Here is a 13,193-nt window from a genome sequence, read left to right on the forward strand (position 1 = left end):
CATTCGTCAAACCATTTCATAGGAAGCAACGTTCATAAATGCCTCATTTTAAAGTCAAATTAACTGTGGGAAATGATTTTGTATGTCAAAGGAGACTTACAGCGGCCTGGGAGAACATATGGTGCTTCAGAAGCATCTGAAGCTTTGGTCTGGCCTTTAAAACAAAGAGATGAACAATCAGTGTGTGTTATATGAGCAAATATATGAATATCCTAAAGATTTGATTAAAACACTGAGTAAATATTTGTTCTGAATGTTATTTATGTAATGGCAGCTCACGTCTTTCAGCATGTACGTAAAACTTCCATCTCTGGATTTGTCTATGGCTGTGTTGGTTGGAACAAACACTGTAAGTGGACCTGAACCTCTGAAAGGCAACAGGGTTCCACAATTCTGCAACAGAAAGAGAAAATAAAATGTCCTCAATGCTTGGGTTCAGCTGTGAAATGCAGAAAAGGAGCACGAGAGGAGATCACTCACATCAACCAGAGACAGGAATCGATTGAACCTGTCATCCTCTCTGAAAATCTCCCCGATGGTCTTTGAGGAGAACTTGACACATTAGAACATCTACATTAGAGGGTGTTGAGGTCGGTGCTGTATGTCATTCACCAGATATTATTAGATCAGCTGCTTGTAAAACAGGTTGAACGGCTGTACCTCTATGTTGTTGTTTGAAGACTCGATATGAGCAAGAGTAAAGGGCTTGTCAATTATATGAATTATTCCGTTGGATGCTGGGATATCGCTCTCAAGTATAGTAAACAACACGTCTGGATCCCTCATCAGGATAAAGTGCTGCAGACACGTGCACAAATCAATGGATGAATACATGAATAGATCAGACAGAAAAAATAGACTGATGAGAGAAAGATGGACAGAACAATAGACAGACACAGATAGTGTCAAAACAATATAAAGAAAAATAGAACCACAGACAGATTGACAGCGTTTTAGATAACACAATAGAAAGAACAATACATTGTAAAATAGAACAATGTGGAGTATGATAGAGAGACAAACTGACAGAACGATAGACAGAATGGTAAATAGTATAATATGATGGATTGACAAAAAAAATGGAAGACAATACTGTAGACAGAACAATATGAAGAATGATAGAACAACAGATTGACAGATGGAACAATAGAAGAATAGAACGATATAAAGAATGAAAAGAAATATATATAAACAGTATAATGGGCAGAGCAATCGATAAAATGATAGAATGATATAAAGAACAACAGAATGAATGGTAGACAATAAAATCGAACGACAGATAGAATGTTATAAAGAATGATAGTGTGATAGACAGAACAAAAGAACGACTGATGTAGAATGACCCAATGTCAGTACAATAGAAAGAATGATAGATAGTATGATATAACGATTGATAGAATGATAGAACAATGTAAATGATAACAGATGGAATGTTAAAATAGTAGACAATCACAGAACGATCAATAGAATGATAGAATGATAGGTGGAATGGTAGATACTAAGATAGACAGCACCTCAAAGAGAATGACAGATAGAATAGATAGAATGACTGGTGTAGAATGGTAACTAGTATGATAGACAGAATAATAGACATTTAAAGAATGATCTCGATAATAATAGAATGATAGAATGACAGAACAATAGATAGATAGAACGATAGATCGACAGAACGGATGGATGGATGCAAGGATGGAAAAATGTATGATGGATGGATGGATGGATGGATGGATGGACACCTTTTTTGTTTTGAATCGGATTTTTTCTCCTCCGTACATCCACATGTCTTTTCCCTCCAGATCAGTGTAGAGTTTCTGTCCGAGGATGAGGTGATTTTTGCACACTTCATTCAGGACGCCGGTCGAGGACTTTCCTGTAAGCGTCTGAAGAGCACAGCACATGTAAACATCTGCTCGCAACAAACAGGAAGTTGTCACACACAAAAAAAACAGGAAACATTATGAGGATGTGAAACACAAACTGCCAGGCCACTGTTTGGGTGTTTTTGAGTCTGCTTCAACCCACTTGGAAAGGATTCTGTCCCGCAGGAATGAACGCAGTGAACGGGCCGTGCTGGCTGAGTGTGAACTCACACGCTTGCTCTGAAAAACACAACACACTGCTTTCAAACTAATGAAACAAACTCAATTGTTCACTCAATGTTGGATGAGAAAAAAAGGGTGGGAAAGCAGGTCTGGTGATCTCTGCGGACGCACCAAAGAACCGAACGCTTCCAGTGAGGTTTCCTGCCTGACCGCCCTCTCTGTCCAGCTCCAGAACTCGCTCCATCAGGTTACCATAGCAACGTCTGCCATCGCCGATCTGCTGAGCATTGCAGCTGCAGCTGAAAGAATCAAACGTCTCGGTTTATAGCCCTGGCCTTCTGCGAGTATCTGAGAGAAACATCCCAGCTATTCATGACGCGACAGAACCTCTCAGTAGTGATCTCTTGACAGGGTCATCCCTTATGAAAACAACCATGGTTTTATGACAGATAAAACCAAAGAAATCATGGTTACTATAGTAAAACCAAATTAACCATGCTTTTGCTACGCTACGCTGGTATTTGTAGTAAAACTGTGGTTATACAAATGGTAATCAATGTGTCAAAAAATCATGGTTACTACACTTTTACTATAATAAAACCATGGTCATTTTCATAAGGGATTTGGTTATTTTTTACCAATAATATCCTAATCAACACGATTCAGAATATTACTACACCGATGTGTGTAAAAGATATCATACATGAATGTTTCTTCCAAGGAGAGCCATTGAGTAGTTAATGCAACATCTACATAACATTTCCATAATGTTCAGGGAAGTGGTGTTCAGTTTTTCATGTTTAAGAACCTCCCCTTAAGAACAAATAATAATAATATTTAGTAGCCTACTAGTACTTAAAAGGTAATAAAGGCCATATGAATTGCTTTTTTGCTCACTACTGCTACATTTTCCCCTTATAGACAAAGTAATGGGTGGACATCTTTAATTGTCTTTAATTTCAAATTGTTTTAAATACATTTTTGCATTTCAACATTATTCAAAATTACGATAATGTTCTTTCTTCTATATTCTTTTTCTTTTATATTAGTGTAATTCATCCATATGTGTAAATAATAAGTGGCACAACAATATCATGCTGTTTAAATACTTTAAATATATATATTTTTAAATAATGCATTTCAAATTACAATATTGAATTTTAGATTTATCTGCATTATGGTGATTAGAGTTTAGTGCGAAATGTGCTTAATTCTAATGATTTTTTTTATATGATGCATACAAAATTAATAAACAAATTAATCTTAATTTATGCTGATTTATATTTAAACCAGTTCCAAAAATTGCAATGTTCTGAAAAATATGCTTTATTTTCATTAAACTAAATATAATTTCTTAAATTTAAAAAAACATTGCAGCACAGACAAAAAAACCTCTAAATTTTTTGCTTTTAACATTCCTGTTATGCATCTAGATGTTTAAATAATTATCTTTAGACTGTAATTACTTTAATACAATAAATTTGTATTAATACAATTCAGCATTTATTTACAATATAAAACATTTGAAATGTCCTTTGACAGATGGAGAACACAAAAACAGAGAAGATCCAGAAAATATTTGATGCTAAAGAGCATTTCATTGTAGTTTTAATGCTGTTAAAAAAATAAAAAAATAAATAAAGCTTATTTAATTATTTAAAGACAATGCAGGAGGAAAAGTTTGGGGGGAAACAGTTTAAATATCATAAAAAAATTTAATATTGAAATGATCGAAAATATGAATAATTTTCAATAATCTTATTGTTGGGGGTGAAATATGACCTAGATGGAGTTGGACAGGTTTTGTAAGATTCTCTCAGTCATTACAGTGGTGGTGTTGAAGGAAGTGAAAGCTGCCTTTGTCATGTTATCATGAAGGAAGCAGCAGGACAGACCTGGGCATGCCGTCTGAGTTGGTCTCGCAGCGGGCGCTGACGTGGCATGAACCTGGTGCGCAGGCCGATTTTTGTGTGCAGCCCTTCGACGGGTCGGACGATGCCATTCCAGGCAAACAAACACATTTCGACTGGAGAGAAACACACACAGAACTCATAATTCAATTATGCATTAAACTCAAACATTAGTTTCAGATTCTATCCCACAGTGCACTGCTCACCTTCCCTGGGCTTGTGAATTCACAGAGAGTGGACTCTACAGGACAGCCCCCATTATTAGTTTCGCAGGGGTTGATGGGAAGGCAGTGTCGGCCGTCTCCCTTGAATCCCTCTTCACACTCACACTGAAACTTCCCACCGCTAAATGAACACTTCGCGTTAGCATCGCAAATTCCTTGTGAACACACACCTGGAACAGGATAGAAACAGATGAGGCATAGGAACTAGGGTTGAGAAACTTGAAGTCAAGACACTACAGGAAAAAGCTTTGTTTTCAGTTTTGAGATTTTGGCGTTATTTGGATTTTCATTACATGTTGTTTCAGACTAGTAGAAAGAAAACATCCAAAAATGTTATTGCAGTTGATCCATTTGTGTCTATTACAGCACATATATTAAAAGCCGTTTTGTCCAAAAAGAGTTTTTCCTCCACTTCAGTAGCATTCACATACACCAAAACTTACAGTTTTATTCCCATCTATATTCTGAAGGATTTTACTGTGGGGTTTGTTCATATATCATTCGTTTGCTTTTATACAACACTTTATTCCTAAAAACATGGTTAAAATATATATTTTCTGGCTGTCGACAGTATTTTCTGATTTATGGAGTGATAAAAAGAGATATCCAAAATCCCCTCTGTAAAAAGTTTTAACTCTAGTATGTCTATAAAATTAAACATCTATTTTGAAACTGGCTTTATCCAGTGTTCTTGAAAATGTAAGCAAATATTTAATAAAATTTCATTTCAGAGAACTTGAAAGATAAAAAATGCTTGAAATTTTGAATGTCATAAATCGGCTGGGGAAATATGGTGCTGTCTGTTCACCTGGGACGTCCTGCCTTAAAATGAGCTGAATATTAACCAACATTAACAAAACGTGACACAAAACAAACATATAATGTAATATTTAACATGTCGCTAAACATTTAAAGTACCTATGCATGTATTTCCATGCTTCTTGTATCCAGGAAGACATTCGCACACAGCATTTGTGTTGTCTCCCTTACAATACGAATAGGCCGGGCAGTTTGAGCAAGATGAAGAAACTGCACAGGAAACAATTAGAGTGATTCAACAAAACCAGCATGATGATATTTACTAGGATTAACCGGATATTTTTTTTTGCACCACGGGTAGATAAGCTTACAGAAATAGTCTCTAATTTACCTTTATCACACTTTGGTCCTGAAAATGGCGGCTGACAGTAACATTCACCATCACCGTCTGGTCCTGAGTTACACTTTCCTTGCACACAGCTGCACTCTACAACAGTTTTACAATAAGACAATTTTGTCTCCAAACATGGTGATTATTAGCTTGTGATATCAGAAATCACTACAAATAACAGACCTGAACGGCAGTGGTCTCCATAGGCATTCTCATTCGAACAACTCTGGCATGCAAAACCTTTATATCCCTCCTGAAAAATGGTTTATTATGATTATTATTAGTAGTAGTAATAGTAGTAATAGTCGTAGTAGTAGTAGATAGTATTAGATACAAATGTCATTGAGTAAAGCTTATTTAAATAAATAAATAAACATAAATTTCATTTAAAAATAAATTGTTGAATTAACCTAAAAAGTAAAAGAACAGATTATGTATTTATTTATTTATTTGTTAATTGTTTTTTGTGATATTACTTGCCCCAAAAAGGCTTAAATAAATAATAGATTAAAAAAAACTGAAATCAAAAACCTCAAAATTTCTAAATAAAAAAATTATTTATTTTATATCACTTTAATAAAACTTTAATAAATAAGCATCTATTTCAACAAAAACGTTTGAATTAACATATGTCAGATTTTTTTAAAAAGCAAGTCTAGCAAAACTAATTTACATTATTAGTATTATCTATTTTTAACATATTATTTATTTATTTATTTATTTATTTTGTGTTATTACTTGCAAAAACAGGGCAAACGAATGAATAAATAGATGTGCATCTTTACTGAAAAAAAATTAATTTACTTAAAAAATATTTTAAAGTTTACTTTCAGTAAAAGAACGTAACTCATAAACACTTACATTACAAACACAAGTGCCATTTCCAGAGTCACATGTACCATAACCATTACACATCTTTCCGGACCAGCTAGGGCAAGCTGGAAAAATATTCAGAAGTGATTAGAAAATTTGTCATTTAGTAGACACTTTCTTCAAAGTGAAAAAAATCAAAGCGTCATATTCTCCAAAATGGTGCAACAGTGATGGGGAGAGGCACAGAGAAGACAAAATGTTGAATAAAGTCAATATTTTTGTTTTCTTTGTGTACAAAAAATATTCTTGTTGCTTTATAAAATTCAGAATGAACCACTGATGGCAGATGGACTATTCTGATGATGTCTTTCATACTTTTCTGGACTTTGACAGTGTATTTTACTTGGCAGTGAATGTGACAGTCACAAGCCTCCCGGTTTTCATCCATAATATCTTCAAATTGTGTTCCAAAGGTTTGGAATGACATGGGGGTAAGTGATTATTGACAAATTTTAATTTTGGGTTGCAGTATCCCTTTAAATGGTTTATTAATAAACATGTGATTAGTGGACTAATGCTTAAAATGAACGACTACTAGTTGGCCAGAGAAGTCCTTAGTGGAGGACAGCCCTATTAATCGCGATTAATCGCATCCAAAATAAAAGTTTTGTTTACATAATATAGGCCTATGTATGTGTGTACGATTTATTATGTAGCCTATATATAAATACACAAACATTACGTATAAATTTGGAAAATACTTACATGTATACATTTATGTATTCATATTATTATATCTTATATGATATATAGATATATTTAATATATAATCCTAAAATTGCTCTTGAATATATACATGCATCTGTTTGTATTTATATACACATTATAAATATAGGCTACACAATACACACTCATGTAAACAAAAACATTTATTTTGGATTTTGGAACTTTTTTAATCGTTTGACAGTACTCATTAAAATCTCAAGTGCAGAAATACTTCTTAAGTCATGGTAACTCACGCAAGCACAGAGGTCCCCAGAAGCCAGGACAGCAGTGGGGGACCGTCGTAACACCCTGACAGCTATGAGAGCACCCTGACAGCTCTACTTGACGACTGCCGATCTCCACAACATATCTGAAACAGCACAGAACACATTAGACGCAAAGCATTCTGAGCGAACAGCCTGGGTAATCTAAAGCCTGGATAATCACACACCTGCAGATTTCGGGTTTCTGGGTGATCTTCCTGAACCCTCGCGGGCAGACGACGGCGGCGGAAGCGGCGCAGGACGTGCAGGGAGTCCTGTGAAGGACTGTCACGGGCTCATCGCAGCGATTAGAACCGGCCTGGAACGACATAAAACAAAAACAAGCATGTAGTATCGCTACTGTGCAGAATTCACGTACACCAAAATCACTAATGTATTAAAAACGTAAGCAAAAAAATTAAACGCGAATATACTCTGTGGTAAAGTAGCCTGCCATTTTTAGTCACAAGTTCAAATGTTTATGCCATAGTAAAAAGTACTTAATAGCATCACAATATCATGGCATTGTCATGGTACACGTCCAAAAACGAGATAATATCATATTCATATCATATAGCCTACCATAAACATATATGTATTTTGGACATGTACCGTGAGAGTAGGCTACTGTACCATACTTGCACCAAAGTAGCCTACAATAGGCTACTATCATTAATTACTATTGTTTGTATCTAAAAACCTTGGTATATCCATAGTATAAGTCAAAGTGTCATCTGATTTCAGCAATGTACAATGGTGACACCTCTTTTTGTAAGGCATTTGAATAGCATTTAAAAGAAAACCACTCTATAACCTCAGTACATGTCCAAAAAATATTATATATTAACAATTATACAACTCTTACAAAAACATTCTATGCCAGTACTATCAATTCAAGTTATACAATCAGTATAACAATCAGTTACAAAAAAAGATACCAAAGATTATGCATGGGACTAAGACCATTTTTATTTGTTTTGGGCATGTACTGTAGTGCAACATTGTATTCATGAGAGTACCATATAAATAATATTAGAATTTGTACTACCAAAGTCTAAATACAAAAATATCATAGTATTTTTTAAAGTGCATATTTATATGGTTTGGTATTTACATGGCCCTTAAATAAACACCATGGTATTCCCACTGTGCATGTACAAAAATCTTTTAATAAATCATTGAAATACTGACTTAAAGGCGGTCAAACTTACTGTCTATCATAGTAAATAATTATAGTATAAATCAAAGTACCATTTTATTACCATCTGATATCAGCAATTTACCATAGTACCACCACTTTTTGCTAGGCATTTACATATTATACAACGGTATTACCATAGTGCATGTCCAAAAAAATATTATTAATTAAAAATGATAACACACTTACAAAAGTGTAATGGGTCGGTAACATGGTACAGTGATCAATCACTATAAAAAAATACTACAAAGTTGACATGGTACCATGCAAGTATCGATATGTTTTGGACACTTTGTTAGTACTTGTAATGGCAATACCATAGTACTTTTTAGTCCATATTCACCTAGTATAGTATTTACATGGTCCTTCAATGAATACATTGGTATTACCACGGTACATGTCCAAAAAAAACTTTAACAAATCATGTAAAAAGTTACCTAAACGTGTCAGCAACCACTTTTCATGCAACTTGCCTGAATGTTTGAAGTCCACAGTAGCATGAGTCCCAAAATGAGAAGATAAGACATGTCTGCTTCCCCAAAGCCAGTAAAAAAAATACTTGAAAAGTAGTAAGATAAACATGCAACACAAACAGAACTGCCTCTCCTGAGACCGGCAACTATCACCAGTCACTGGACACAACAGGATTTCTCAATTTCTAACATTTCCAGAAAAACCTATTCAGATCTTCTCACTCTTGTACTTTCAAGGATTTGCATGTCGAACAGCTTGACACTGAGCTAGAGAGGTTTGATGTGACCACACAGCGGCACAAGCAAGAGAAAGGGTGAGAAAAACATCTTTTCCTGACAGGAAAATCTCCGGATTTCCTCTACCGCATCTCCTCAGTAATGGTTTGGGAAGTCCATGTTTGTCAGCTGACAAGATTGCAGATTTCATCAGAATTTAAAAATGGCAAACTGAGAATTAGCACTTTTTTTATTTTATTTCACAGGGTCACATAAATAGCAAGTGCCAGTAGCACTAGGGTAAGAGTTGAAGTTGACTTCTTATCAAAAGTGAGAAACCTGTGGAAAAAAACAAGACATTTAAACAGTGACATTCACACATTTAGTAGCACATTTATCTAAAATATTTTATCAGTTGGCGTTTTCTGTGGGAATCGAACCCATGACCTTGAAGTCGTTAGCACATTGCTCTATCATTTGAGCTACAGGAATGATAAAGTGAAGTTCGAACAATCATAAACTTTTATATCTCGTTTTTTACCCTGAAGAAAAGTGTTCTTTGTACAATTATCGTTTTAATGCAGCTGTAGAAAACAAAACAAAAACAAATGTAATTCAAATGGCTAAATTCAGTTAGATTACAGTAGATAGAAACTGGAAAGCAGACTTTCTATATAGTTAGGAAAAAACAGCAGCGTTCACCCTGCAACACTGCTGTGTCATCAGTTTGAGACTTTGAGAGTTCCTGCTATTGTGTCTGTCTGCTGAATAGTGATACTACTGACAGATATATATAAAAAATTGCTTTAAATTAATTATTAGGGCATCAGGTTTAAAATGGTCATTGCTCTTATATTGCTTTTTGTTATAACTGTTTAGTTAACTGTTTTTTTTTTTGCCACATAATAATTTGGGATGTTTGTAAAATATGCCTGACATTATGTCCTGACATAAAATGGTTTAGCTCTTTAATGGCAAATGATAAAACAGGCAGAAAGAGGGACTCCGGCTATATCTAGAGCTCTATGGTGGTATGCAGCCAACCCAGAACACCTTAGCAAATTCATAATAATGCACTAAAACAGTCATAACACCTTAGCAATTGGTAGAAATGCACTAAAAACTATGGAGAACAAACTTGCAACACCCTGGCAATCACCTACAACACACTAGCAATGGCAAAGCAAAACAAAGCTTAACAAAGCATGGTCACTCATAGCAAGTAACACCCTTGGAACCATATAACGATGCACTAAAACCAATCCAAACACTCCAGCAGATCTTAGAACATCAGCATAGCAACCACTCACAACCACATCCCAACACATTAACAACTGATCAATTACTTAACAGAGCATGAAAAAACACACAACCTCAGCAGCCACATAGCAAAATCATAGTTAAACACATTGCAAAGACCTAAAAACACGCAGAACACCCTGGCAACCATAAAGCACTGCCCTGGCAACCCCCCACCCACAGAAATCCAGCAACTTAGCAACCATGTGAAAACCTCGAGCAACTCCACAGCAGTTCACAGAAACACTTGGAATGCTCCAGCAGAACAATACCACAGCAGCACCACACAACACCTTAGAAGCAGCAATGGCGTTGCAGAAAAAACACTAGCCAAGTAACCACAATATACAAAAAAAAAACAACCAGGACACCCTTGAAACCACAAAACACCTTAGCAACAATAAAGCACTGTTCTGGCAAGTGCTTTCCAACAGCACCCCTGCAACATGCTAAAAGCCACTCATTAACAACTACATAACAACAACCTGGCAACCACATTAATGCATAGCAATGCACTTAAACCACTCCATTTTTTTTTTTTTTGTGATGTTTTTGCCTTTATTTAAATAGGACAGTGTAATGACAGGAAGTGAGACAGGTCCACGAGCCTGGATTCAATTCAATTCAATTAAATTCAAGTTTATTTGTATAGCGCCTTTTACGATACAAATCATTGCAAAGCAACTTTACTGAAAATTAAGTTTCTACAATATTTAGTGGTAGCTCATAAGTTGTGACTGTCAGTTTATGTGCTTATGACAGGAATTTTCAGAAAAATTAATACAAGACGAAGTCAGTCAGACGATGAACATTATTAACAGCAATTATAATGTGATTGCATAGTAAGTTGCAATATTTGTTAGTTCTGTTTGTTGATTCAGGGTTAGCATCATCTGAGGTCTTCTGAGGGGTCAGCATCATCTCTTCTCAGGTGTTCTGGATCCAGACTGGAGCTTGTGTAAGTCCTAGTTTCCTCCAGAAACAAATAGAGACATCATTAGCGTGGCTGCTGTTCCAACGAAGTAAAATTAATTTGTTTAAGCCAAGCTAGAGAATAATAATGCGCATTTGCTCAGATACAACTGCAGTCACAAATTATGAGATGCATTATTTGAATGCTTGGCGAAAGAGATGTGTTTTTAATCTAGATTTACTATGAGTTTATATCACACAAGAAAAAGTCATCATTATGAGATAAAACCACTTTTTTTCAGTGGTGGAGATGGGTTAATCTGTCAAACTCATTCAGCTGGACACAAACAAACATAACATACAGAAAACATTACAAAGTCATAAGGCTAGTAGAGTGCTTCAGAGCTAATGCTACAAAGAAAATGGCCAGCATTTTAAAACTGAAAATTTCCCAGAAACAAAGCATTGAGTGAATCCAGCATGACCTTCACCCAGGCCAGAGTTTGCCTACCAAGAAATAACAGGAAGTGAAGGGGTCAGACTGACAATACCAGCGCTGGACACATTAATTCAGCAGCACAGTTCAGCAACACTGCAAATGTTTCCTGCCCTTTTTTTACTTGTGTCCGACACGCCGTGTTCTAAATTACAGTGCTGAAAAATACCAGCTTCGTCAGTTTCCCCGAAGCATTGTTCTTTTGCGTGACCCTGTGTGCTTGTTCGTAAGCGATCTGCTAGTGGTCAATCAGACCTTCAGTGTCTCAGTAACAGGCCCGGTGCACACTGGGTTTCAAAGCAGGAATATTGCTGACTCTCTTTCTTTGAGGGAACAACATGGGCTTGTTGATTGAAGAAGAGGTTTTAAAACCAGTAAATAAAATGAAATATACTGTAATAATATATTAATATAATATTGATATATTGGAATAAATATATTCAAATGAATAAACAAATGAACATTAAAAATACATAAAACAAATATATAGGAATACATGTTTATATTTGGAGCCATGAATGAACATATTCCTTATTGAACTTATAATCAGTACTGTCACATCAAAAAGAAGAAAAAAATAAACAAACAAAAATACACATAAAAAGTTAAGTACTCTTTGCAAAACTCTTATTTTTGCAAATTTAAATTAAATTAAATTAAATTAATCCAAAGCGACTTGCAGTGCATTCAGGCTATCAATTTTTACCTATCATTCACCTAGTGTTCCCGGGAATCGAACCCCCAACCTTGATGATCAATGCTCTACCACTTGAGCTACAGGAAGACTAATAATAATAACAAATAAGCCCGATTTTACTACCAAATTCCAAGGATTATGATTTTTCTTCCTAAATTAAATACATTTTATCTATACCCAGACAGCAAAATTGTCTGCCGCACATGAAATGATAGCACTTGGGCGGTCTGCTCCTGTTTGCCAGATTTGGGCCACAAGCAGGGCAAAAGAAGGCCACATGTCAGCCATGACAAGAAATAAAATAAACCAAAACTGGCCCAATCTGGGCAACACTGAATTTAATTCTGGCCCAGATCCAACACCTTGCTCCAGCCCACATACTGTGAAGAATGATGCCACTTGGGCGGTCCGCTCCTGTTTGCTAAATATGGGCCTTAAGCAAGCCAAAGGAAGGCCCAATGTCAGTCATGAATAAACCAGATAAAGCAGAACTGGCTCAAATCTAGGCCACATTGATTTTAAATCTGGCCCAGATCTGGTCAAGATCCAGCACCTTGCTCCGGCCCACATACTGTGTAGAATGATGGCATTTGGGTGGTCCACTCCTGTTTGCAAGGGGTTGAACAAAAATCTTACATAAAAAGCTTAGGAATTCTCCCCATTTCCAGGGGCTCAAATGTATTTGGACAAATAAATATAATGATAAATAATTATAAATTATTTAAAAAATAATAA

General features: G+C 35.5%; 1 protein-coding gene across 1 annotated transcript in view; it reads right to left on the bottom strand.

The window, feature by feature from the left end:
* The window catches only part of LOC132159645 (stabilin-1-like), a 35,576-nt gene extending 26,291 nt beyond the window's left edge, over window positions 1-9,285 (bottom strand). Inside the window, exons 1-16 of the mRNA XM_059569218.1 lie at window positions 8,839-9,285; window positions 7,356-7,486; window positions 7,159-7,274; window positions 6,188-6,264; window positions 5,510-5,579; window positions 5,327-5,422; window positions 5,095-5,205; window positions 4,159-4,346; window positions 3,938-4,068; window positions 2,214-2,341; window positions 2,023-2,099; window positions 1,737-1,880; window positions 661-798; window positions 481-552; window positions 280-393; window positions 101-154 (exon numbers count right to left, since the gene is read on the bottom strand). Of these exons, the coding sequence (XP_059425201.1) occupies window positions 101-154; window positions 280-393; window positions 481-552; window positions 661-798; window positions 1,737-1,880; window positions 2,023-2,099; window positions 2,214-2,341; window positions 3,938-4,068; window positions 4,159-4,346; window positions 5,095-5,205; window positions 5,327-5,422; window positions 5,510-5,579; window positions 6,188-6,264; window positions 7,159-7,274; window positions 7,356-7,486; window positions 8,839-8,892 (1,701 nt within the window). The 5' untranslated portion in view covers window positions 8,893-9,285. The remainder of the gene's footprint in view (window positions 1-100; window positions 155-279; window positions 394-480; window positions 553-660; window positions 799-1,736; window positions 1,881-2,022; window positions 2,100-2,213; window positions 2,342-3,937; window positions 4,069-4,158; window positions 4,347-5,094; window positions 5,206-5,326; window positions 5,423-5,509; window positions 5,580-6,187; window positions 6,265-7,158; window positions 7,275-7,355; window positions 7,487-8,838) is intronic.
* Window positions 9,286-13,193: the final 3,908 nt, after the last annotated feature.

The sequence above is a fragment of the Carassius carassius genome, chromosome 16 (assembly GCF_963082965.1).
Source record: "Carassius carassius chromosome 16, fCarCar2.1, whole genome shotgun sequence".
NCBI classification, from domain to species: domain Eukaryota; kingdom Metazoa; phylum Chordata; class Actinopteri; order Cypriniformes; family Cyprinidae; genus Carassius; species Carassius carassius.